The 27,050-nt window shown below is 44.7% G+C and overlaps 1 protein-coding gene across 1 annotated transcript; it reads left to right on the top strand.

The window, feature by feature from the left end:
* Positions 1–26,712, top strand: LOC116674845 (microtubule-associated tumor suppressor candidate 2-like). The gene is given in 9 exon segments (XM_032507066.1): positions 1–3,021; positions 3,762–3,942; positions 4,697–4,912; positions 12,257–12,403; positions 17,043–17,141; positions 25,277–25,446; positions 25,448–25,492; positions 25,822–25,927; positions 26,601–26,712. Coding segments are annotated over 9 exon segments (2,904 nt in total). The 5' UTR covers positions 1–1,167; the 3' UTR covers positions 26,687–26,712.
* Positions 26,713–27,050: the final 338 nt, after the last annotated feature.

The raw sequence follows: 27,050 nt of genomic DNA, 5'->3' as shown, positions 1-27,050 counted from the left end.
GTTTCTAATTTTTATTAACAGTATTATTAAAAAGGCTGATATTCATAATACAATAGGTTGTAAATCTTTTTAAATCTGAGCACAGGATGCTTATGGGTTGCTTGTGAAGTTGCAAAAGTCTCAGTGGGGGAAACCAAGCTGTTACGCTCCATTCTCCGAGTCTCCTGCTGTGGCTGAGGAGCGGCCCCATGTCGTGAGATTTCAGCCCAATTCTGCAACTGCTGAATTAGGGAACTGACACCTTTTTTGGATCAATCCAGGCAGGTTTATAGGACACATCAAATTCTTATGCTCATCCACTGTTTTCCTGTTTACAAGCCAATTAAGTAGATTATTAGCCAAAGATCATTATTTAAATGTAGTTACTCCTAGTTTGAATCAATGCAGTGGTTATAATTGGAATGTCATAATGTTAGTGGTCTCCTATTTACAGTCTGTTCTCCTCTCTGGTTCGCTTGATTAATAATGTATTCAGAAAAGCCTTCCTGTATGATATTCTCCTTGTATGACTGCTCAGCTTTCTGCCAGTGAAGACATTATTTTTGACAAATAACAAACCATTAGTAAGGATCTATTTTGGGGTTTTGCACTGGATCAGACATCAGAATCCCGTTCTGTCACACAGATCTGAGAACACGGCAGACTGGGGGGGACTGAGTACCCAGGACCCTCATGTGAGGAAGGCCCAAAAAGATGATAGAAAGAGTAGCTGTGGATGCAGGGGGGGGGCATATAGAAAATGCCTTTCTACAGGGCCCAGAATACATTAGGTGTTCACAGTGATCTGATTTACTCCACAGTTTACTATTTAGTTACATTGAATTAAATACACTTCAGAGAAAGGGGGAAGCAAAAGATTTTTTACTAATGGTTCTGTGTCTTCTACAGGGGTGGTGCTTAATATCTGGGGTACCTGACAATAGTTTTGATATTGTAATTTGTTATCTTTTGTCTTTACACAGGACAAGGACAAGATGTCATAAGGATCCATTTTCCAAATTAGATATGATATTAGACTTTCTAATTACTGGAAACGAAATGGGAAAATCCAATCTAGGCTCATGCTGTGCCAGTAAGACTCTTTGATGGGTAGACAGACTTTTTTTGTAATGGCTGATTGATCTTGGAAGTGCTCTCGAGGGCGCTGTAAACTCAGCTGTTTCCAAAATGAGCGAGCAAGGAGAGCATTTTGGTGAGAGTGAGTTAGGGAACAACAACCAGCAGGGGGGCGTGCTGGCTGAAGGGGATGCCAACGCCAATGAGATCCGGACAGAGGATAGAGGGATAGCGGGCGACACTGGCATGCTTTCTGGCCCAACGACTGAAACAGCACAGCAGGACAAAGTCATCATCTGGGGCACGGACTCCCAGTGTGACGACCCCGAGCTGGCTGAGTTTGAGATGCTGGAGTGTCAGGAGCTGGAGGCCTACCTGGTTGAGGATGGAGAGGACTTTGTCGGGCTTACAGACCAGAAAGAGCTTCAACAAAAGCCTTCACCATTCTGCAATGCCAGAGTAGACCAGGTGACAGGTAATCAGAGCAGGGAAGAGGGAAAGTCCATGCTGCATGGCACCAGTGAGCAGGAATCCAGTGCCTCTTGTGTCTCTGAGAGTAAGGAGGTGTCCAGGACTGAGTTAAGCTCAGAAACCAATTTTGTGTCCTGTCTGTCCACCATTTCAAGCATGGACACAGCGATGGACACTGCTGGCAAGAGCCAGACAACAGACTCCTGGCACATTGCCTCTGGTCCTTACTCAACCATCTCAGAAGACATGACTCTGGTTTCCCAGACTGGCCAGGCCTCTCAAATAGCTGATTGCCCTCCCCTCCCCCCTGGGAAAAGCACAATACACAGGAAAGATGTGGACATGAATTTGAATTCAACAGTTCACTCAGAGGATGCAGCATCACGGGCACAAGTGCGCAACAGAGTTACTCCGTGTAAGGACGTCATTGATGAGCACAGAAAGAATAATAATCAGAGAAATAAAGCAGGCAATATCATCCCAGAGGGAGACTGTGATCAAAGGAGGAGTCCAGAGCACAAGGGTTTACCCGATGCAAAAACATCACATGAAGAAAGCACTAAAATGGATAAAAGCACACAAGCTGATGAGGCCCCGGACATGAACCACGGCCAACCCACAACAGGTACGAAAGGGACTCAGTTATCAATTGAATCCAAAGCCATAAAGAAACGAGGATCATTTGACAACTCGTTAAAAAAACAAAACTCTTTTGACAAGAGTTTTAAAAAGCAGCCATCATTTGAGAACACTTTTAAGAAGCAGCCATCGTTTGAGAATACTTTCAAGAAGCAGCTCTCCTTTGATAACACCTCCAAAAAGCAGGGCTCTTCTGAGAACCCAATCACCTCCGGCTCTTCAAGTCTGGAGAGAAGGAAGCCATGGGGAAGCCCCAGTCGGCCAGCAACTCCCACCACGCCGAAAACTACTTCCTGTTCCCCCAAGAGACGACCGCCTGGTTCTCCTGCCAAGGTCCAGAGCGGCAGGGCATTGAGCTTGGAGCGCAGCGACTCCCCTCAGAGAGCATTAAGTCAAACAGTCAAACCACCAGGTAAGACAGGTTTGAGCAGTTGCATCCCCAAACCTGTCACCTGTCAGCAGAAAGAGCCTGAACCCAGAAGGTCTTCTCCTCCCCAGAAGCCTAAAAATGTCAGACCAAAAATCATCACCTATGTTCGAAAGAATCCCCAAGTAAAACCCCAAGGGACAGATGCCCCGCCGGAAGCCTCGACACTCCCAGTAAGATTATCTTCTTACTCCAGCCCACCAGCTCATAAAGATCCAAAGGTTGGTCCTCAACCTAAATCTACGCCGGTGCTATGTTCCTCCAACCTGCTGTTTGACAAATATCGACAGGAGATGCAGAAGGCGGGGTACTACCCCCCAGGCATGGCTGGGACTGGGGCAAAACCTCCAAGCAGCACCATCCCTCAAAGGCTGAGTGGAAAGTCGGGCAGTTTTCATGAGGATATGCCTGAGAAATACCTCCAAGAGGTGAGAAAGGGTCTTTTGATTTCACACACGTACATGAGACAACTGCATGTGTTAGTGGTTGAAGCAAAAACAAACTGCTTTTAACTGCTTAGTTGAAGAAGGAAAAATTCAGTTTTACCAATCAAATCCCAATGTTTCAAATTATGAAGCATTAACATAGAGTTGTTTCATCAAATTGAACATGTGAAAATGTGAAATTGTGACATGTTGAAATCATGATTACGTAGCACAATTACTCATTAACCTTTGGATATAATGGATAATGTCCAGGGTATAATCTTTTAGTGTCCTTTATCTCACAGAAAGAGTCTTTGGATCAGAATAAAATCTGTTTTACTACTCTGAGATATCACAAATAATTTTAGAGCTAATGAAAAATTCCAGATACATAACACAATGTTGCATCTCACGTCACATTTTCACTCACTATGACCAGTGCTAGCCTACTGTCATTACTCTACATCAGAACACAATACATAATAAGTGGGTTCTTGCAAAACAGAACATGGCCAAATAATCGTTTCTATTTTGGTGATCATTGGGAGCCAAATTTGAAATCAAATATCAATTAATTGCACAGCCTTAGTTCACACTGTACTCACACTTGTGTACACACACTTGACTGTGAGCAACTGCAATTTAACTATTTCCCTGAGGGGATCAGTGAAGTATTCTGATTCTGATTCTTATTACTTGTCAATATTTATTATGATAACTGTATTTGAAATGTTCCTCCCCAGCCTGTTACCCAAGATGGAGGCAGTGTGTACCGCTCACCCAGAGCTCTGAGGCCTCAGCTGGGGTTAGGGGCGGTCACCAGGCAGCCTGCAGCCAAGACAAGAGTTCATCAGGCAGGCCAAAGGTCAGCGCCGGCCCCAGGCCAGTGTGCTCAGGCTGCCCAGGGCTACCAGGACCCTGCAGGTGAGATGGTGATCTGCTGGCTCCATCGGTGCAAAGTCCAAATATATGCTGTTTTTTATGTCTATCCTCTTGAGAAACCAAAATCAGTGTCCTCCCAGTTCAAATCTGGACCTGAAGAAGTGATGTTTCTTTGGCATGGCTGTTCATATGTCTAACTTTGTATTTCTTCTTATTACTTCTTCTTGAGCATAGCTGCTCGGGAACGTCTAGCCACCATCAGTGTAAACTGACAAAGTTGTGTCCTAAAATAGAGAATACGGGAGCATATTTAGCATGCTGCATACTTACGTGCTTATGTTGTAAAACAAAGAACGGGTTGAACCCATTTAGACCCTTGTGGGAAAATAAGTTCATGCACTTTGATATTGATATCATTACTGATCTCTCACACACTCGCGGTGTCAGTGGAAGGATACTGGCTACATGAGGGACAAAGGGCAGGTACGCTTAAGAGTAAAATACAGAAGGGCCGGTACTGCGTGCCGGTGAGTACCGGCCCACTTCCAGCACTGGCGACCATGTTCCATGTGGACGCAGCTACAGTTTTGTCATTACTTAGAATTCCTCGTGGGGACAGCAGAAACTACGCACTATAGCTTCAAAGATTGGATTTCATAAGATCCTATTTTTATTACTTTTACCTCTGTACTCTTTATGTTTTGGTATCAAAATGTAACAAAGAAACAGAAAGTGTGGCCCCTATCTCAGTAGGCCTTGGAGATTCACCAACTAATATTTTCCCATCTCACTCTAGGAGAGCAAAAGAAGTCAGGAGAAAGAGGTCCAGAAGCCACCCCCAAGGGCGTCCTGGTGAAACCAGGCCAGTCTGGTCTCCGTCCTCCAGGCTTCAGCGCCCTGCCCGCTGCCCGTCTAGCCACCTTCGGCTTCGCCCGGAGCTCCAGTGTCTCGTCTGTGTCCAGCACCCAGTCCAACGACAGCAGTCACAGTGATCCCTGCCGAGCCTCTCAGCGTGAGTCATGCTCGCTCCCCACACGTTTCATATGAATTACAGTTACATAAGTTTACTACTTTAGCTTATAATGTGTAACTCGTGAAAATACGTAGATGTAGAATATCACACAGAGAGATACATATTTCTGTTTGATGTGCCTGTGTGATATCACATCTCCACGTTAGTTAGTTCAGCAGTAGTTGTAGCTGCCCCTGCTATCCTCAGTTGCCATAGTAACAGCCAGTGACTTCCTTTCATTTTTCATTCATTTATCCCGAGTAGGCGCGGAAAGCTGCTGCACCACAGAGGTTTCGATGTAAGTCCCTCTCCTCCCGTCAGCCTGCATACTGCAGCATTTTATCTGGATCAGATACCGGCGCTCAGGCCCAAGCTCCCGCAGCCTTCAGCTAGAGAAATCAATTCAGTTGACAAGCTGAGTGTCTCTGAGTGTAACAGAGAGATAAGAAATGTGTCAGAACAAGCTGCGAAGTTGCCAGTTCATTGCAGCTTTTACTAAATATAATGTGTTCTGTTCCAACACGGAGCTCTGCAGATGCAATTGTTCACAGTGCTGACTCAGAGCAACCACTGTGTGAAAACGCTTAGACATACTGTGAAGAAAATCACTCCCCCCCCCCTTGTGTTTTCACATTCATGCCCTGATCCTGTCTGACTGAGTTGCAAAGGGCCACCTGACACAGCTGTGCAGAATCAATCTTTACTTTGGTAGCTATCACCATGAATATAAACTGACCAAATCAACTAAAATCAATTCCAATCACCCAGAAAGATTGATCTGATCCAGGGGGAACTTCTAGATTACCTGGTGGACTTGTGCCCCATGTAGTGCTTGGCAGCAGGCCGGGCCTTTGCTGCATGTCATCCGCGCTCTCTCTCTCTCTCTCTCTCTCTCTCTCGCCCCTTTCCTGTCTATCGACTATCACTAGCTGATCAAATAAAAATACCTAAATAAAATACCTAAATACATAAAAAGTCATCTTTAAAGAAATGAAAAAGACTGGTCTGTTGCACAGACAAAAGTGTCCCTGTGGCCTCCGTACTGACTGTGCTGATTGGCTGATATGATGATAGATACGACTGCTGTCCTCGCTCTCAAGTGTCACCCCATTTGTTCCCGCCTTGACAGCTGACTGCTGCCTTTCCCTGCTTTCCACTTTTACTTATGTCTTGTCCCCCCCAGCCTTAACCGTAGAAACAGCCTCACGTGGCAGCAGCAGTCTCTTCTTCCCTATTTCTATTCTGTTAAATGAAAAGGTAGTGCCGGCGGCTGCAGTATATGTTGAACAGAGAGAGTCAGGGTGTGGCATGACAGGATTATCTGTGAAGCTGTTTTTCCCGCCGACACCTCCGACCAACCTCTTTCTTGCCTGTGGGTCGCCTCCTCAAACTTTCACCACAGTCAAGTCAGATAATGATCTTTCTTTGCTTCAGCTTCCCTCCTAAAAGTCTTCAATGTACACTTTACTGGGTTATTTTGTACCATTTTTAACACTGATTCTTCAGAAAAGAGCCCCAGCTCCAGATGCTAAGCTGCAGTCATGTAAGTGTGTCCTACTCGGCCCTTTTATTGCCTTTGTTGTCTCTGTTAGTTTCGCTGTGTGGAGCTGTTGTTAAATTTGTAAAGGAATTACTCATTTTCTGTGTTCCTTTCAGCTGCTTTAGTGAATAGTTGGGAGTCTACCAGATAGTAAAGTGATTGGGAGTAGCTCAGACAGCATACACATGGCTGGCAGCTTGCATGGCAGTGTTTCCCTTCAGGCTGTCGGCTCTGACAGCGCTGCTCCATTAGAATGCCACCGTATGCCTCCAAAGCAGCCACATTCCCCAGGATGCACCTCAGCTCAACCTTGTGACTGGGAGTGAGTACATCCTTCCATAATGAACATTTGGCATTCATCTGTCCAGTTAGCTCAGTAGTGTCCATTGGACTGTACTATGGACACTACTTGGATGTCAAGATACAAGAGATGAAAGATACTATGTATTAGTAAACAGTTGAATATTTGATTTATAGAAAATGAATCATTGAAGTTGTCTATCAACTAAAAATAAAGTCAAACATGCATTGTTCCCTGATTCTTAAATGTAAAGATTTGCTGCACTAAGTAAATATATTGTATTAAGTAAATATATTGGATTTTGGACTGTTGGTCAGACAAAACAAGCAGTTTGAATTCTGCCTTGATCCTTAGTTTGTGACCTTTTATAGACATGATACAGCTACTAGTCACTATATACTTCATAATCCGACTTTATGCTTTGCATACCGGTTCCGAGTGAGACTTCACCGCCGTTAAGCAGCAAAACTCTCTGTGGCATGCCATGAATATTAAGCCTCTTTTCCTGTGGATCAATCCCATCCCTGAGGTGTCCTGCAAGGAAAAAGATCACCAGACACTGTTCTCTTCAAAGTCTTTACGATCCTTTGACTTTGACTGAAAGGGCAATTTTGTTTTTTTCAGTCCATCATGTAAAGAACAAACAGTTGTAGACCAATTTCAGTTTCACTGTAAAGAACTTTGTGCCTTTTCACAAAGAGTTTCAAAACTTGCTCCATGTTAAACAGTTACTCGTTGTCTAAATTGTGTCTTGAGGGATTTCCTTAAACTCACACAATACTAGAGGTCACATCGGCGTCCTTACTGAGATACGTCACATCATGCTTTGATTTACGCTTCTGATTGGTTATTTAAAAAAAATTCTATCAAACTAATCAGACAGAAACACAATGGGACAACTATATTTGAATATTCCCATGTTACATGTCTGAGTTTGTGTATTTTGGTCGGAGGATGCTTGAATCCGTAGATGTGTACTGTAAGCAGGTTAGAAACACGCATTTAGCAGTGTGACTCTCCTTCAGCCAATCCGCTGCTTGGCTCAGCCTTGGATAACAGAAGCATCAGCTGTGCATGCTCTCCCAGTTACTGTCATTCCACCGGAGGTTTCACACAGGACATATTTTTTTGAAGAGTTATTTTTTAGGTATTTCAGGCCTTTAATTGACAGGACAGCTAAAAACATGAACAGGGAGAGAGAGGGGGAACAACATGCAGCAGGTTGGAGTCAAACCCGGGCCGCTGCATCAAGGTGTAAACCTCTATTCTGTATAAGGGCACCCGCTCTACCAACTGAGCTATCTGGGCGCCCGGACCTGGACATTTTGACATCCAAAAGTGTTTTAATTTAGTTTATATTTAATTAAAATCAACTATATTTTACTGCAATAGCTTGCCGTTTGTGATTTCAGCCTCCTCGACACATCTGACATATTAATTCTCCGATCAGAAAAAAGGAGATTTGAATTCAAAGGCCCAAAGTGTCCTCCTCTCCTCCTTCCTGAGAGTGCTGAGGCACCTATAGGTGCAGCATGTGTCAGCAGTGTTATTGATTGAGGGGCTGAATATTTCATGATAAGTAGTTGGAGATATCTGGTTTCACAAACCTAAATGCTTACTTGTGGAATCCAGAGACAGTTGAGAGTTTATCCTGATGACATTTTGTAAAAGCAAACAACAGCGTGTAGGAATCTCCTGTTCGTATGGGGTTGTTTCTTCTCTGGGATGTTTTTCTGTTGGACTACTCCTCGCTACAGCCGCAGTTTGTCTGTGAACCAAAGCCTTTCATATCCACAGAAAGCTAGAGGCGTAATATCAGCTGTAATGAATAATTAAGATGTTTGAAGCATTCTACTTTTTTATAGTCTTAGTGAATTTCTGCGGTTTAGAAAAAGAACTACCTCTCCGGGAACCATCACCTTATCGTGGTGGAGAGGTTTGTGTGTCCCTATGAACCTGAGGGCTGTGTTGTCTGGAGCTTTGTGCTCCTGGTAGGGTCTCCCATGGCAAAGAGGTCTCAGGGGAGGGACCAGACAAAGAATGGTTCAAAGACTTCAATGGTTAATCAAGGAAGGGATAGAGAGACCCCGCCCGGAGGAAGCCCGGGGCCCCCGTCTGGAGCCAGGCCCAGACGGTGGGCTCGTGAGCGAGCGTCTGGTGGCCGGGTTTGCCACGGAGCCCGGTCGGGCATAGCCCGAACAAGTAACGTGGCACCTCTCCCTCCAGCCCATGGGCCCACCACCTGTGGGAGGATCCAAAGGGGTCGGGTGCGCTGCTATATGGGTGGCAGCGAAGGTCAGGGGCTTCGACGGACCAGAACCGGGCAGCAGAGGCTGGCTCTGGGGACGTGGAATGTCACCTCTCTGTGGGGGAAGGAGCCGGAACTTGTGCGGGAGGTGGAGCGCTACCGGTTAGATCTGGTGGGGCTTACCTCTACGCACAGTCTCGGTTCTGGAACCGTTCTCCTGGATAGGGGTTGGACTCTGTCCTACTCCGGAGTTGCTCATGGTGTGAGGCGCCGGGCGGGTGTGGGGATACTCACAAGCCCCGGCTGAGCGCCGCTGCGTTGGAGTTTACCCCGGTGGACGAGAGGGTCGCCTCCCTACGCCTGCGGGTGATGGGGGGGAAAACTCTGACTGTTGTTTGTGCATATGCACCAAACAAGAGTTCGGAGTATTCGGCCTTCTTGGAGACCTTGAATGGAGTCCTGTATGGGGCTCCAGTAGGGGACTCCATAGTTCTGCTGGGGGACTTCAATGCACACGTGGGCAATGATGGAGATACTTGGAGAGGCGTGATTGGGAGGAACGGCCTCCCTGATCTAAACCAGAGTGGTTGTCTGTTGTTGGACTTCTGTGCTAGTCATGGATTGTCCATCACAAACACCATGTTCGAACATAGGGATGCTCATAAGTGTACGTGGTACCAGAGCACCCTAGGCCAAAGGTCAATGATCGATTTTATAATCGTTTCATCTGATCTGAGGCCGTATGTTTTGGACACTCGGGTGAAGAGAGGGGCAGAGCTGTCAACTGATCACCATCTGGTGGTGAGTTGGGTCAGGGGGTGGGGGAAGAGTCTGGACAGACCTGGTAAGCCCAAACGGGTAGTGCGGGTAAACTGGGAACGTCTGGAGGAGGCCCCTGTCCGACGGACTTTCAACTCACACCTCCGGCGGAGCTTTTCGTGCATCCCTGTGGAGGCTGGGGGCATTGAACCTGAGTGGACAATGTTCAAAGCTTCCATTGCTAAAGCTGCGGCGGCGAGCTGTGGTCTTAGGGTTTTAGGTGCCTCAAGGGGCGGTAACCCACGAACACCCTGGTGGACACCGGTGGTCAGGGAGCCGTCCGACTGAAGAAGGAGTCTTTCCGGGATATGTTGTCTCGGAGGACTCCGGAGGCAGTTGCAGGGTACCGACGGGCCCGAAGGGCTGCAGCCTCTGCTGTGACAGAGGCAAAGCAGCGGGTGTGGGAGAAGTTCGGAGAAGATATGGAGAAGGACTTTCGGTCGGCACCAAGGTGCTTCTGGAAAACCGTTCGCCACCTCAGGAGGGGGAAGCGAGGAATCATCCAAGCTGTATACAGTAAGGGTGGGACCTTGTTGACCTCAACTGAGGAGGTAATAGGGCGGTGGAAGGAGCACTTTGAGGAACTCCTAAATCCAGCTGACACGCCCTCTTTGGTGGAGGCAGAGCTGGAGGATGATGGGGGATTGTCGTCAATTTCCCTGGTGGAAGTCGCTGAGGTAGTCAAACAACTCCACAGCGGCAAAGCCCCAGGGATTGATGAGATCCGTCCAGAAATGCTGAAAGCTCTGGGTGTGGAGGGGCTGTCTTGGTTGACACGCCTCTTCAACATTGCGTGGAAGTCTGGGACGGTGCCTAAGGAGTGGCAGACCGGGGTGGTGGTTCCCCTCTTCAAAAAGGGGGACCAGAGGGTGTGTGCCAATTACAGGGGTATCACACTTCTCAGCCTCCCTGGTAAAGTCTACTCCAAGGTGCTGGAAAGGAGGGTTCGGCCGATAGTCGAACCTCGGATTGAAGAGGAACAATGCGGATTCCGTCCTGGTCGTGGAACAACGGATCAGATCTTTACTCTCGCAAGGATCTTGGAGGGGGCCTGGGAGTATGCCCAACCAGTCTACATGTGTTTTGTGGATCTGGAGAAGGCGTATGACCGGGTCCCCCGGGAGAAATTGTGGGAGGTGCTGCGGGAATATGGGGTGAGGGGGTCCCTTCTTAGGGCCATCCAATCTCTGTATGACCAAAGCGAGAGCTGTGTCCGGTTCTCGGCAGTAAGTCGGACTCGTTCCAGGTGAGGGTTGGCCTCCGCCAGGGCTGCGCTTTGTCACCAATCCTGTTTGTAATATTATGGACAGAATATCGAGGCGTAGTCGGGCGGGGAGGGGTTGCAGTTCGGTGGGCTCGGGATCTCATCGCTGCTTTTTGCGGATGATGTGGTCCTGATGGCATCATCGGTCTGTGACCTTCAGCACTCACTGGGTCGGTTCGCAGCCGAGTATGAAGCGGCTGGGATGAGGATCAGCACCTCTAAATCTGAGGCCATGGTTCTCAGCAGGAAACCGATGGAGTGCTTTCTTCGGGTGGGGAATGAGTCCTTACCCCAAGTGAAGGAGTTTAAGTACCTTGGGGTCATGTTCGTGAGTGAGGGGACCATGGAGCGTGAGATTGGTCTGAGAATCGGAGCAGCTGGTGCGGTATTACATTCCGTTTATCGCACCGTTGTGACGAAATGAGAGCTGAGCCAGAAGGCAAAGCTCTCGATCTACCGGGCAATTTTTGCTCCTACCCTCACCTATGGTCATGAAGGCTGGGTCATGACCGAAAGAACGAGATCAAGGGTAGCCTACAAGCGGCCGAAATGGTTTCCTCAAGAGGGTGGTTGGCATCTCCCTTAGAGATAGGGTGAGAAGCTCAGTCATCCGAGAGGAGCTCGGAGTAGAGCCGCTGCTCCTTCGCGTCGAAAGGAGCCAGTTGAGGTGGTTCGGGCATCTGGTAAGGATGCCTCCTGGGCGCCTCCCTAGGGAGGTGTTCCAGGCACGTCCAGCTGGGAGGAGGCCTCGGGGAAGACCCAGGACTAGGTGGAGAGATTATATCTCCAACCTGGCCTGGGAACGCCTCGGGATCCCCCAGTCGGAGCTGGTTGATGTGGCTCGGGAAAGGGAAGTTTGGGGTCCCCTACTGGAGCTGCTGCCCCCGCGACCCGATACCGGATAAGCGGATGAAGATGGATGGAGAAAAAGAACTAGTCTCCAGGGAAAGATAATGATCTACTGATACTTGATCCAAAAAAACAACCTTTATAGGTCAGTGGGAGGTGATTCACTGGGACAAAGTAGAGACAAAATATGTGCTTTTTAATTTTCTAATAAATGTACAGTGGTTTATGCATGGACTGATGGCACTATACATGTAAAGTATTTCTGATGTACAAATTATGAAAAATGTATGTTTTTCTGTTCTGTCATCCTTCCTGCTCGGCAGATCCGGGCAGTGGCAGCGACGACACACATCTCCACAACGCCACAGCGCCCCCCAGCGAAGCCTCCAACGCTCAGAGCCGGCCTCACCCTCCCAACGCCCCCAGCCTCCAGCGCCGCAGTCTGCCGCCGCAGCGCTGCTCCCCGCTTGGTACGTAGCCTGAGGAAACCAGCATCTGCTGCTCACCCTTCATGTTCCAGAGACAGCATCCTTCCTGTTGCTGTTTCTGATCCTTCACATTGGGAATGTGAGCAGCACTGTTAGGGGGAGGTGGCAGCTTAGCATCGGAACGTACATGAAACAACCACATGTTGGTGTTCATTCCTCAGCCCCCAGCCCTGTGATGACAGCACTGTTTCTCCTCCAGCAGGTCATTCACAGAAATGACTGTTTCTAATGTGTTATTTGTCTCTAAGGTTACTGTGTAGCAGGTAGATAGAAATTTTATGAACCCCCTCAAGGACCCCTGGGGGTCCCCAGACCCCACTTTGGGAACTACTTATTTAATCTATCTCTCTACAGTAAATTGTAAGATTTCTGCCACCATGCAAAATCTGTTCCCATTATTCAAATTAAAATTACTAGTGTTTCAAGATTTCAACCACAAGGTCTTTGTCAGGGCATTTTGGTTTATGTTTAAGATGCAAAAGGATGGGAATCAATGTTACATTTAGGGGCCTCTTTGAGGAGCCTTCTAATAGAATTCATAGCCCGGTTGTCCCTTGTCTCGTCTCTGCAGGTATTTACACATAATAAGTAAATTTACTTATGTTGTCCTTCAGCACAAAACATCTTCATCATCTGAAATTACAGAAAGAAACAGAAATCATTGACAAAATGAGTTTTTCTGTATTTAACAGACAACTAAACCTCTAAAACTGAGCTCGATGAGCATGGTACTGAGCTGAAAAAGCACAAAGCGTTCTCACAGTGAAGATATCCCAGGACCAGGATTAAGTGTGCCTCGTGGCGGACCCTTAACGCCCAGTGTTCATTCCACTGGTGGGGGATGCCGTTTTAGATTTGAAGAAAAAGGAATACAGAATGAAAGATAATTAGCCTAAAAGCTGATTCCTTCTGCGGTGTGTTTTAATTGTTTATTTAACATTGCATCCCAGCAGTGATACAGTACCGTATGTATGAACTCCCTCACTCTTTGTTGTTAGTGGCTGCACCTTGTGGCCCGTTGACATCAGTGAATGTGGAGCACCAACACCATCCAGTGGTCACGGAGTGTATTCCTGTGTGAGTCAGGAGCGTCCTCAGCTTCCTGCTGGGTGAACAAGTGGAGCAGCAACTCCAGCTAGTGGTCACTGACAGTACCACACAGTACCACACTGTACCACACTGTACCACACTACCCCACTGTACCACACTGTACCACAAAGTACCACACTGTACCACACTGTACCACACAGTACCACACTGTACCACACTGTACCCCACTGTACCACACTGTACCCCACTGTACCACACTGTACCCCACTGTAAGGCAAGGCAAGGCAAGGCAGCTTTATTTGTATAGCACATTTCAGCAACAGGGCAATTCAAAGTGCTTTACACAAAATCAGGTAAACAGATAAAACACAAGTACAAACAGTTAAAAATCATAAGCATTAAAAACCAATAAAACACATGAATAGACAGTTAAAAACAAATAGAAACATAAAACACCAGAATAAAAGTTACAGTGCAGCATAATAAATTTAAAGAAATGAGCATTCATTTAAAGAAAGGCAGCATCAAAAAGAAAGGTCTTCAGCCTTGATTTAAAAGAACTGAGAGTAGCAGCGGATCTACAGGTTTCTGGGAGTTTATTCCAGATATGAGGAGCATAGAAACTGAAAGCTGCTTCACCCTGTTTAGTTCTGACTCTGGGGACAGAAAGTAGACCTGTCCCAGATGACCTGAGAGGTCTGGGGGGGTCATAGTGTAGTAGCGGATCAGAAATGTATTTTGGACCTAAACCGTTAAGGGATCTATAAACTAGCAAGAGTACTTTGAAATCAATTATTTGAGACACAGGAAGCCAGTGTAAAGACTTCAGAACTGGAGTGATGTGATCCAGTCTCCTGGTCTTAGTGAGGACTCGAGCAGCAGTGTTCTGAATCAGCTGCAGCTGTCTGATTGATTTTTTAGGGAGACCTGTAAAGACCCCGTTACAATAGTCAAGTCTACTGAAGATGAAAGCATGGACCAGTTTTTCCAAATCCTGTTGACACATAAGTCCTTTAACCCTTGATATATTCTTAAGGTGATAGTAGGCTGACTTTGTAATTGTCTTAATGTGGCTGTTAAAGTTCAGGTCTGAGTCCATGACTACACCAAGATTTCTGGCTTTGTCTGTTGTTTTTAACATTGTTGTTTGAAGCTGAGCGCAGACTTTTAATCGTTCCTCTCTTGCTCCAAAAACAACCACCTCAGTTTTTCCTTCATTTAATTTCAGAAAGTTCTGGCACATCCAGCCGTTAATTGGTTCGATGCACTTAGTCAGTTTTTGTATTGGACTATAGTCCCCTGGCGATAAGGTTATGTAAATTTGTGTGTCGTCCGCATAACTATGGTAACTTATTTTGTTGTTCTCCATAATCTGGGCCAGTGGGAGCATGTAGATGTTAAACAGAAGAGGCCCCAGAATAGAGCCTTGGGGAACTCCACACGTCATATTTGTATGCTCGGATGTAATTACCTATTGACACAAAGTAATCCCTATTCTGTAAATAGGTTTCAAACCAGTTAGTACTGAGCCAGACAGTCCTACCCAGTTTTCCAATCGGTTTAGTAATATGTCGTGGTCGACCGTGTCAAATGCAGCACTGAGATCAAGTAGTACTAAGATTGAAATTTGTTGAAGTAATAATAGTGATAACAAAGTAATAATTCAATCTACACAACTCTATAAAGAAGGAAAGATCTCGCCACTGTACCACACTGTACCACACAGTGCCACACTGTACCACACTGGGTCTTGCAACAATTGCAAATGTTTTATTGGTTTTAAACATTAGCACAGGTTACAAATGACAAATAAGAAGCATAAACATATCCTCACACAACTAAACAAACACAGGGCAACTCATGCATCGGTGCATGCATACACAACATAGACATCAGAGAAAATAAAAATTAGAACCCATATATGGAGAAGGCTACGCTAGAAATGTGAACCAGAGAGCTCTTGTCTTGTGTAGGAGGAGGGGGCAGAGCCTGTAGTTTATCAATGAAGGTCATTAACATATTGAAGAAAGTTTTGCCATTCTAGCCTGTCCAGCAGGGTGAAGGACACTCGTTCCTATGCAGCAACTGTACTCAGGGCATTGTACCAGCCTGGGATGATGGAGGATGAGCTGACTTCCACTGCTGGACTATCAGTTTCCTACCAGTCCTGATAGCTGTCTGGACCCATTCAGCACCGACTAAAGTAATACCACCTTTTAGTGTAAATGATTCTCCTAATTGGTATAAACAACTGTCCCATGCCCATGACTTTCTGAATGTTTTGCAACAATTTTTAAAATCAATTCTTTTCCCCAGAATCAACATTTTGGATTCAATTCAATTAAATAAAATTTTATTTATAGTATCAAACAAGAGTTATCTTGAGACACAGATAGTTGAGTAGGTCTAGACTGCACTCTATAATTTATGAAGTCCCAACAATTCTAGTAATTCCTCCAAAGGCCAAAACTGGTTTTAGGAAGAAACCTTGGACAGACCCAGGCTCTTGGTAGGCGGTGTCTGATGGGCTGCTTGGGGGGGGGGGGGGAGATTCACGTAAATATTTTCTGTTTATGCGACACCGCCGCCGGCGACTACATCATATCCGTTTCCAGCAAAAAAATAGATGTATGTACTTCTTTCTTTACAAGTGATGATGAGCATTCAGAGAACGAAAAGTTTTCATAAATATGATATACAGTATATTGTCTCTAGAAGAACCTTTGGTTTTGTTAAAGAAGGACTGCACTTAAGTATCAAAAGTAATTTTTTGATATTAAATGTACTTAATTATTAGAAGTAAAAGTAACTTTTGTTAGGAACTTAATGCAAAGATGTGCAACGTTATCTTCATCACCACTGTCGTCGGGATGGTCATCGTCTGTTACCATAGCAGCAGAGCCTGCACCATGACACTATGATTATGCTGTTCCTCTCTTTCAAGTTTTGGCCTATGATTTCTGTTTTTGTTTTTTGCTGCTTGGCAATCTAGAATGAAAGCCAAACTTGCTTTTTCAAGTGCAACAAATTTCATGTTGTAGTAACGAGTAACTAAGATATGAAGTGTAGTGTAGAAATGTAGTGCAGTAAAAGTATACATTATTTAGGAAAGTGGATTAAAGGTAACATTTTATAGAAATATGAATAATGAAGTAAAGTACAGATACAGGAAAATTCCACTTTAGTACAGTAGCGTGTGCTAGCATGCTAGCATACTACTACTAGTAGTATGTGTGCAATACTCAACTGCTACTATTATTATTATTATTTCTTTTCACCATTGCAACACCCTAATTATGTTATTTATGTAAATACTGTATCATAATATACCTTTAACTATGTAAATATCCACACTCCTTATATTTCTTTATTTCTTTATTTATATTTCTTATATTTCTAATATCTGAGCAATTGTAACACAGAGTTTCCCTTCGGGGATCAATAAAGTATTTCTGATTCTGATTCAGATTCTGATAGCTAAGTATTTGTACTGTATACATACATACTGTATATATGAGATTGTGTTTCAAATGTGTCCATTATGAAATGAACTTTTATCTCTCCTACACAGCCTCGAGGAGAGAAAGGCAGAAGGACATAGAGGCTGTTTTGCCTCCGAAGTCCTCCCCCAAAAGATTTGCAGTGGTATCGCCCAAGCCACAGTCCCCTGGTGAGTGTGTGTGTGTGTGTGTGTGTGTGTGTGTGTGCGCAAACACATACTGGCTACACATATTGTGCTCGATATTTTCAAAACTTCAATGTTTTTCATAAATCATCGTATTGGTCACCACCTGGGGTTTAACAGATATTTAAACAGGGACAAGGTGATTTTGTCTGACTTTGTCTGAGGTTAATAGCTCAATTGAATGTTTTCAAATGAGCCTTTTTATTTCCTGAAAAGGGATGGTTTTGATTGGCTTTGGACATACAAGGTTTTCACCTGACAGCAACGATACGCACACACGTGTTTGCTCGGTTTGATCCAAGGTGGTACAAGGGAGAAAGCACGACCAGCTTCTACTGTACCTTTAAATTTACAGTGCCTCTCTCTGACCGTCCCTCTCGCTCTCACCGCACACTTCGTTACAAGGCCCATGGCAGCCTGCTGTTGTCATAGCAACAAGCTTCAAGACCTATAATTCTGGAATAGGCTTCAGTAGCAATCCTGCTGGGTCAGATTACAACACGTCAGCATTCTGTCCTTTCCTGGGGGAGCGGACAGAGCTCAGGTCCAGGTGATAAGGATACTGCACACATGATGTGCACATACTGTAGTTCCCTAGTATGAGTGTTTCCAGGGGAGAGAGGAAACAGCAGCTGATTGGTCTGAGCATTGACAAGGATACAAACCACTGTGGTTCCAACCAATCAGCACTTGAGTGTTTTGTGTCTGTGATTAAACCAAGCTGCTAATGTTATCTGCAGTGTAACTTAGCTATTAAGTATTGCTATTGGCTAATGACAGTTGTTATTATTGATTGAGTAAGTGCTGCAAAGTTGAATGGATTATTAAACTATTTAAATTAATTGCCAACTATTTTGAATTGGTGAATCTGTTTGAGTCATTTTTTAAGGAAGAAATGTTCAAATTCTCTGATTCCAGTTTCTTAAATGTGAAACTTTTGTAGTTTCTTCACTTGTCTGTGAGAGTAAAGTGAATCTTTTTGAGTTGTGAATGAAACAAGACATTTGAGGACTTCATCCCAGGCTTTGGAAAAAACTGATCAATATTTTCTGACATTTTATAGACCAATCAATGAATCCATTAATCAAGAAAGTGACATTTTAATTGACAATGAAAATCATCCTTAGTTGATTGAGCTGTTGTTTTTTTTAAAAACTAAAAGAACTTTTGAACGTACACATGCTCCACCAAGTTCCTCCCCGAGGTTATTTAGCAGCGGCACCGTGGCTCCGTCGGAGCTTAGCCCGCCCAAGATGATGTGATTGGTTTAAAGAAATGCCATCAAACCAGAGCAGGTTTTTCTCCCATCCAGAATACTGTGTGGACTAGCCAGACCTTCCTTTGCAGCGCTGTGGAGGAAGGTCTAGCAATGTAAGACATTCCAGTTTGGAACGTTTGTGTTGTGCTCTGGTTCTCCACTTGCTGGTTTAATAAGTCAGAGGAAAAGTTTGATTAGTGCTTATAGATATGATCTGCTATACAGCTGATCTGTCCATATTTAATTAAGTCGGTTATAAGTGAAAATATCTCAGTATGTTTTGTGCATCTTGCTTTGTGTTTCTATGGCTGGTGGGCGGACAGCAGCTGGTCCTGGTGTTGGGGACTGAGCGGGCCCAGGAGCTGGACCGGGCTCTGATCCAGCAGCTGCGGGAACGCTGTGAGCAGCAGGACCTTCAGCCCAGAGCCTTCAGGCCCAGTTAAAGAAGGCCTCCCTGTGCCTGGACGTTTTCAGCATCACTACCCAGCACTTCTGTCACAAGGTAGGCAACAGCAGAGCTTCAGGACCTCAGCACGGCTGACAGGAACACCAACTGGGTCTTGCACAAAAGGTTTAAAGTCCAAATCATTTCAGCCTAACTTGTGAAACAGGGCTGCTGCTGCAGCAGGTGTCTCATCCCCTTTTGAAGTTCTGTTTAAGGAAACTCTGACAGCTGTAGCGCGTTTCAGAATGCAACTACAAAGAGCAATGCATCCACTAGCACAAATGACACCTGCAGCATCGGCTTTTGTTGTCAGCATTACTTTGTCCTCAAAGACAGTCACTTGCTTCAAACCCTGATTGGTGTGGCTTTTTGAAAATGTTTGGATTAACTCTGAACCAGCAGCAGCTGTGAGGAAGGTGTCGGGGAATGCTGAGGGATTCCAAAGTGATTTCCAGTGGTTTAAACTATAGGAAATGCATTCTGACGTTCTATACATTCAAGTGTATTAATGGACATGGATTTGATAACGCTGTGTGGCATTTCACTTTGGGCCTGCCCTACAGCTGCTGGATGGTGGATGGTTGACCTGCTTGTCTCCTGCTGTCTCCTGTCCCATAACATAGTCCCTGCCAGTGGAGTCAGAATCCCCAGCAGTCTGTTTGCACACTGTGACTGAGAGTGCTCTGCTTCTCCAACCTTGATTAAGCGCTTGTTTCTTGCTCTTTCCTGGTCCTCTGCTTGCCTTTCATCCATTCCCCCCCCCCACGGGTAGGTGATGATAAATGAGATTAGAGCTGCTTGCCTGGGCCTCGCCGTGCTTTTAGTGAGACTGATTGTCTCACGGGCAGATTATTCACTAAGGTCTGATGGGTGGAAGACTTGAAATATGTGCATCTGAGATCTATCTGTTCTGAATATTAGGGATGGGGGGGAGAGGGGGTGGTGTGTCTTCCGGGGTCCAAAGGTTGTTTTTTTTTAAAGTCCCACATTATTTATTATTTGAAGAAATCTAAAATAATTTAGGAAATGGTTTTCTTTTAACCTATTAGTCAATTCAGAGAAATAAAGACCAAATTTACGTTGGCATTGATGAGGATTCTTGATTTGCAATTAGATCCTATAGATATATATGTCTAGAGACAGATTATTATGAGGAATTGGCGGGACTAACGGGCATAGTTCAAATGACTCTGTACGCAACTGGATAGTCCTTTAACCAATCAGACCAACGATCCGTCGGTGGCGTTCAGTGGCCGCTATGTTGAAAGTAAAGAAGCTGCTTGGTCGCTTCTCTATCGTCGTCGTGTTAAACAGCCAATAGGGCGGCAGGTAGATAAGCCAGTTTGTGATTGGTTCCTGCAAAATTGTGAACTGAAGCAGGAGAATTAAATGTGCAGGTTCCAGACCGAGTGGGCGGGGCTTACCCAGTCTATTCTACTCCAACATAGTGTAACAAAAAAAGGTTAAAAGATTAGTAACGTTTATGCCAAATTCCTACACTATGGTATGTAATGTAAAAATAGCAACATCAGACCATGTCTGTTCTCATATCACAATGATAAACTTTTTTCCTTGGTGTAAAGATTTTAATAGTTCTATTATTGAATGGAAAATAGTGCTCAGTCCCCAGGGGAGCATAGCGGAGCATGGCCCCTGACCCCACTAGGTTTCAGCTGAGCAAAGTCTGGCTCCGCCTCTTTCCTCCATGAACCTCCTCCCTCTACCCTGTCATTCTGCACCACTGCCCGCTCATTACTGCTCATACATGTCTCTGCTCTGGATTTTAAGATGTGTACAAGCCGCGACAACGTAGGCTAATAAGGCTTTAGAAGGTTTCATGTGTGTGAGAAATGGGAGAAAAGACTAATGTGGTTTGCATGGACATCACCAGATTTGAAGTGCTTTACACTGTATATTAGGTGATCTTATTGAGCAGTTGGATTTGTTGCAAGAAACTTAACATCCAAAGCTGCATTCCTTCAGTCAGAGCTGTCTAGAATCATTGTGTTCTATTAGGCATATGTGTGTTCTGTATTAAAATGCCTGCATGCGACTATTTTCTCTGAGCGGAGTATCAGAGCAGATAATGGCCGTTATTGATCATCTCCCCCATCCACTCTTCGCAAAAGACCGCACGTGTGTGTGCGTGGGTGTGTGGGTGTATGTGTGTGTTGCTCGCTGCCATGCGTGTGAATGTGATACAGGGCGTGTTGGTGGGGTTTGAGGGAGGGCAGGCAGAGCTGGGCTGGGCTGGGCTGGCAGTCTTTGTTCCAGCAGGGATAAACGCCAGTCGCAAAACCGGGAAACGAGGTGAGGCTTCAGTCTTCCCATCTCTCCTCCCCTCTCTTCCTTTGCCTGGATCCCTCCCCTCTGTCTCTCTTCTGCATCTTTCTGGCTCTCTCATCTGTCACTGCTGCTCCTGTGGGCTCAGGGATGCTGCTGTCTCCTAGCCGGGCATGGGCCATTGCTGCTGTAGGCTCCATGTCCTCCCTCTGTGCTATCTGGACCCAACGGTAAAGACAGACCGTATCTTCTGCAGGCTGCAGCCTTGTTTCAGCACCGAGGATTCCTTTCTATATGTGTGGTTGTGCGCATGTGTGTGTTTAATGTGGGGGGTGGGGGGTCTCTATGTCTCTATGTTTCCATAGAGGACAGAGCTGGTGGAGAGAGTGTAAAGCTGGGCATGATTATGCTGAGTCAAAGCAGGCTTGACTGGCACCTGTCCCTCGTTTTCTCTGAGTTTGCAGGGACATTACATAAACATGTGTTGCTGCTATGCTATATCTTCTTACATTGTCTTTTTTATTTTACTGTGTAGATTTTGTCCTCACTGTATGTACAGTATGCAGGTGTAGTTCAGGGTGATTACATGCCATTGACTGTATAGGAGAACTTGTTACCCGATGTTGCTGCATTCTCATCTTCAAGATATCACGTGCTTGGTTTTCCTTGCTAATGGATGCTGGCATCGCAGCTTCCTGTGTGTTCATCTGAGTCTGAATCTCTGTACAAGTCCAACCAGAAAGCAGCTGCACATTAGCAGGTTGCCATGGTCCCACTGATGCTGGGCTGATTACATGGGTGCAGACTTCGGAGAGGTTTTTTTAACTCATTCCAGTATTTCCTCCAATTTGAGCACCCTTCCTATAAATACTCATCTTTTCCAGAAGGTAAAATGTTGAAATGATAAGTAAAAAGAGATAGAGGTGGAGCAAGGCGGGGGCTTCTGTTCTGTGGGGTTTATACGATGATGGACAAGATGTCCCATGTCACCCTGCACCATATGACTGTTCTCCCGAGGTCCTGTAGCTGTAATATGGATATGGCTAATGTTTGTAATTCACCATGTATTAATACATCCATGGTATTATCTATGATACATCCGAGGGATGTGTGGATGCTGTAAAGCCTGTAACGTTGATGTAACGTCATTAGCATTTCCTACTGCGGGGCTATCGGCTAGTAGCTACCATCAGCGGCAGCTAGCAGTTGAGTTGTGTTGACAACTATGTGTCACTCAACATACGTCACATACTCCGTTGCTCTGATTGGTTGTAGGTCTATCCAATTGAGTGCAGAGGCATTTTCTTTCCTGGTTTGGTTGAAACACCCCCCATAATCACAGCCTAATGGACCGGAATCAGACTCAGATTCTGACTAGAATCTAAGACCATGTCAGGCTATGGTTTCCCAAATGATGGACAGATTTCTTTTAGCATTCTATTATCAAAGGGCTTGAAAAATAGTGCACATAGTTGCTGTAAATTCCAGACCTCCTCTAGATTTGGGCTGAGCCCCGAATGTTTACGTGGCTCCTCCTATAGAAAGATAGACCCATTAATCATTGGGATGCAGCAAGGAATAATGTCAAGAATTAGCTGGTTATAGCTTCTGAAATATGAAAATATGATTGTTATATTTCATTGTACGCAGAATATCCTCACGTTGTGGACTTTTAGTCAGGCAAATCAACTGTGATGAGCACAAAGCTACACATAAAAATAATCAAGCTTAAATGATAATTGAAACAATCACTAGTTGCAGCCCTTAACATGGATTGTGCATGGATAGGACTGAATATCACATGGGAAAATGCATGTCACATAACTCCCTGATGATGGTGAGAAGCAGCGGTGAAGCTGAAGAGGAAGAAAAAAGAAAGCTGCTGACCATCCTTCATCCCACAGGAGGTCAGATGAATCATCTGTTCCAAGTAAAAGCTCTTAGAGGGTGACATCATCGCTGCCGAGACATGCTGCATACTATCTCATACATTATATATATTTCACCCCACTGCTCTCTGTCACTCTCGTTCTTTGTCTCTCGTATGCACTGCTTTGTGATCTCTGATTTGTCTCTGAGCAACAGCGTGCGGAGCTTCCTTACTGCATATTCGTGTGATCAATAGTCATTTACTGTCTGGTGTTCCTTGGTGAGTAAGAGGCCCTCTGAGAGTGTCCCATATACGAGTCCCCAGCGAATACTGGAGAGGGTCTGTGCTAATTCACCCCGGCCGCTGTCAGACTCTCCAACACCTGCCCTACCTGATAATGTTGGAGTTTCTGTTCTGGTTTCATTTAATCCAACACTCTGTATATCTTTATCTGTATTTATATTTCCATTACAAGTACTTACTTTTCAATATTATTTATGGTCACAGGTGAATATAACTTATATTATGGTTACTGCTTTCGCATTATCACTTTAATTACATATTCAATTTAATTTTAACGTCACTTACTACACTGCAATGTTGTTTTCTTGTACTATGGTAACTGCACTTTACTTTACTTTACAATACTTATGTGATGCCACTTTACTTTACTTCAGTCTACCTTCTGCACATTGTCTGTAGTTTGCCTGTGTGTCTTGTGTGTTACTTGTTTTTTGCTTTCACTGTAGAGAATGCTGCTGTATCAAGGGAATTTCCCCGCTGTGGGATGAATAAAGTATCATCTAATCATCTAATCTAATCTAATCTAATGCTGTATATGATGGCTTTCTTTTCTAAAATTTCCCCAAACGATACCAGTATTAGAAAATGCCTCCGATAATAGGTATTGGTGAGTACGCGATACTGCTGCCAGCGAAAAACTTGCTGTGTAGATTTCAGGTTTGGTCTGCTTGTGGAGCTAATGGCATTTTGTCTGGGTGAAGAATTGATGGCAGTTTGCTCGTGGAGTGAAATGTTAATCAAAGCTCAATCAGTAATTTTGCCATAATTTACACTAGAGTTTTAATGTCATGCGTATTATGAATCATGGCCCCCAGACGCTCTCATGTCAGTCCATCCTGGAGGACGGACGACATGAGACGATAGAGTATGAGGAGAGTGTGCTGGGTGTTACCACAACTCAAAAAAAAAAAAATATACACACATCAGAATAACACAAATGCACATTACAAAGGATCACAATATGCAGAAAGTATTACAAGAAATAGAAAAATAGCATTAGTTATAATAATAATAGTGATAATAACAACATGTTTACACAATTAACACTAAACACCATAAACACACAATAAATATGCTTATATAGCTTGATGTACCTAAGGAACTGGCAACTGTCAGCATTATATCGTGATATAAATTTCTTTTTTATGATAGTTTTTATTGAGTTTTTCACATTATTCACATTAACTAACAAATAAAAAAAAACATTATTCCCCAAATACAGATTAAGTAATACCATCAAAAAGCAACAAAACATACACACACAACTGAGACCCCCCCCCACCGAACACTCTTGGATAGACCAAAGATGTCCATGTGCGATGAGAAACATTCCACTAACAGAGTAATCATAAAGTGGATGTTAACAGTACAGTAGGGTATCCGTCCATTTGTCCCGGTCAGAGGGGATCCATGCTCTTCATGGATGGTTTGCCTTTCAGACTGAGAGCGCCGTTGTGAAGGAGAGGGAACTGTCCCTGGAGCTCGCCAGAATCAGGGATGAAGTGGTGGAGTGGGGGTACAGCGTGACAGGGACGAGTCATTCATGATCTAGTGTACTATACAGTATCCCACAAGGAGACTGGAAGTCTATTATACAGTATAGTCCCACAAGGACGGGAGGAGATGGGGACTGGGAATCCACTCTTCCAACAGGTATAATTGTATAATAAACACTGTAACATTTTTAATTAGTTAGGTTTTTTTTTCCTCATGGTTTTTGAATAAATAGCCGTAAAGAAAATTTAGAAAGGTTCGAAACTTGTTGAACAAAAAAAAAAGTTTACAATTCAACACTCTTTATAAATATATCACTTAACAAGACAAGTTTTAACATCTAGACGTCAAACACAAAAATATAATACAAATTAAATGCCAAAAGGGATGTTGTGTTGATTAACTTACAGTAAAACCTTAATTGGATGTTCTGGTGAAACCCACTCCAGCTCTACGTTGTGTTCTAGCTTTCAGTGTTGCACACTGGGAGCAACTGCAGCAGAGGAAGGAGGAACTGGAGCGGCGTTTCAAGGCTGAGCTGCAGGGATTGCGGGCTCAGCAGCAGAGGGAGCTGGGAGTGCTGGAGGAGCGGCTGAAGGTGCAGCACGGGGCCCAGGTCGAGAGCCTGCAGGCCCAGCAGGCGGGCCGAGCTGGAGGAGCTACGGGTCAAACAGCAAGAACAGGTGTGGTGTGTGTTTGTGTTGTGTGTGTGTGTGTGTGTGTGTGTGTGGGGGTGTGTGTGTGTGTGTGGTGTGTTTTTAAAGACTGGCTATACGACAGCTAGTTTAGTCCACATCTGATTTAGTTATACTTCTCTTATCCTGTTTAAACTCGCTTGTGTATGCATTTTATTTATTATAGGGAATGGTTGTATTGTGTATGAAAATGTGTGTGTTATGTGTGAGCTACTGAATACTCAATATCCCGGGGGATGAATCAAGTATCTTGTATCTGTGAAGCTGTCCCTGAAATGGTCCATTAACCTAAATAACAACGAAGCTGATTCCTCCAGATTGAGGAGATGAACGAGAACCAGGAGGCGTCCCTGATGGAGATGGAGACGGCTCACGATGACACACTGGCCACTCTGCAGGAGGAGCATGCCAGGACCGTGAAGAGTAAGCTAGGGCTGCAACTAGGGCTGGAACGATATGAATGTGAAAAACCAAAATCACGGCACTCAGATCCAACAACCTGTGTCCTGAGTGAGAAGGCAGAATTGCGACAAACCCCTTCACCTCCCAGAGTTATCCTTCCTGTCCAGATCCAATGCTACCACATCTTTAAATTACTATTAGCATTAGTCCTTTTGGTGGCCCCTTTTGTCTGGTAATTTTAGCTAACTGTAAAGACAGCTAAAGCGAGGGTGGTGGGGGGGGCTGACTGTGGATGTGATTAGCAAGTGGAAGCTAAGTAAATTACCATTATATTAGTTGGCTATCTATACTATCTATATCTATTAAATTTGTGGGTTAGCCCAGAGTTGTAAATCTTATGTTACCCACCAAGAATTACATTAGCATTAGCATTAGCTACTTGTCAACAGCACTTTACAGTAGGCACCAAAGCACTTTCTTCTTGGTCCCCTACAGGTGGGAGGGGAAGGTCCGTTACTGTTATCATTACCATTATTCTTACGTCTCATTCCAACAAGATAATGAATCACTTAAACTATTGTGAAACATTATTTTAAAAACAACCGGCAGAATGTTCACCATGCACCACCAAGCACCATGTTCAGACCTGACTCTCTCTGCTTATGGAGTAATGATTTCATATTTCCTGTGTCAGATCTGAAGATGGCCCATGAACAGCAGACCAAGTCTCTGGAAGAAGAGTTTGAAAAGATCAGACTGTCACTGCAGGTAAACGCTTAGCCTTTATGATTTGATTTTTTTTTACAGATACATGGAATGTTACATTTGTACTCAGTGGCGGGATTAACAGTTAATATTGTGTGGTCACCAGGATTCAGGTGGACACGCTGACGTTTCAGAACCGCAGCCTCAGGAGATCGAGCCAAGCGCTTTGAAGAAGTCTGCGCAAGAGCACAGATGAGCAGATTGTGGTAACTGTTGCATGCTATGGTACAGCAGGGGCGGAGCGAGGGGGGGCTACTGGGGCTCCAGCCACAAATTATTTGTCAAAATCCCCGAATTTTTTAAGTTTTTCAAATAATTTCAACTTTGTGTCATTACCTTCAGTCTCTGTAACTTGACCGGAAAATCCAAGTTCTATTCC

The sequence above is a fragment of the Etheostoma spectabile genome, unplaced genomic scaffold, assembly GCF_008692095.1.
Source record: "Etheostoma spectabile isolate EspeVRDwgs_2016 unplaced genomic scaffold, UIUC_Espe_1.0 scaffold00001167, whole genome shotgun sequence".
Taxonomy (NCBI): Eukaryota; Metazoa; Chordata; class Actinopteri; order Perciformes; family Percidae; genus Etheostoma; species Etheostoma spectabile.
The sequence above is the reverse complement of the archived record's forward strand: the minus strand, read 5'-3'. Positions and strand labels throughout refer to the sequence as shown.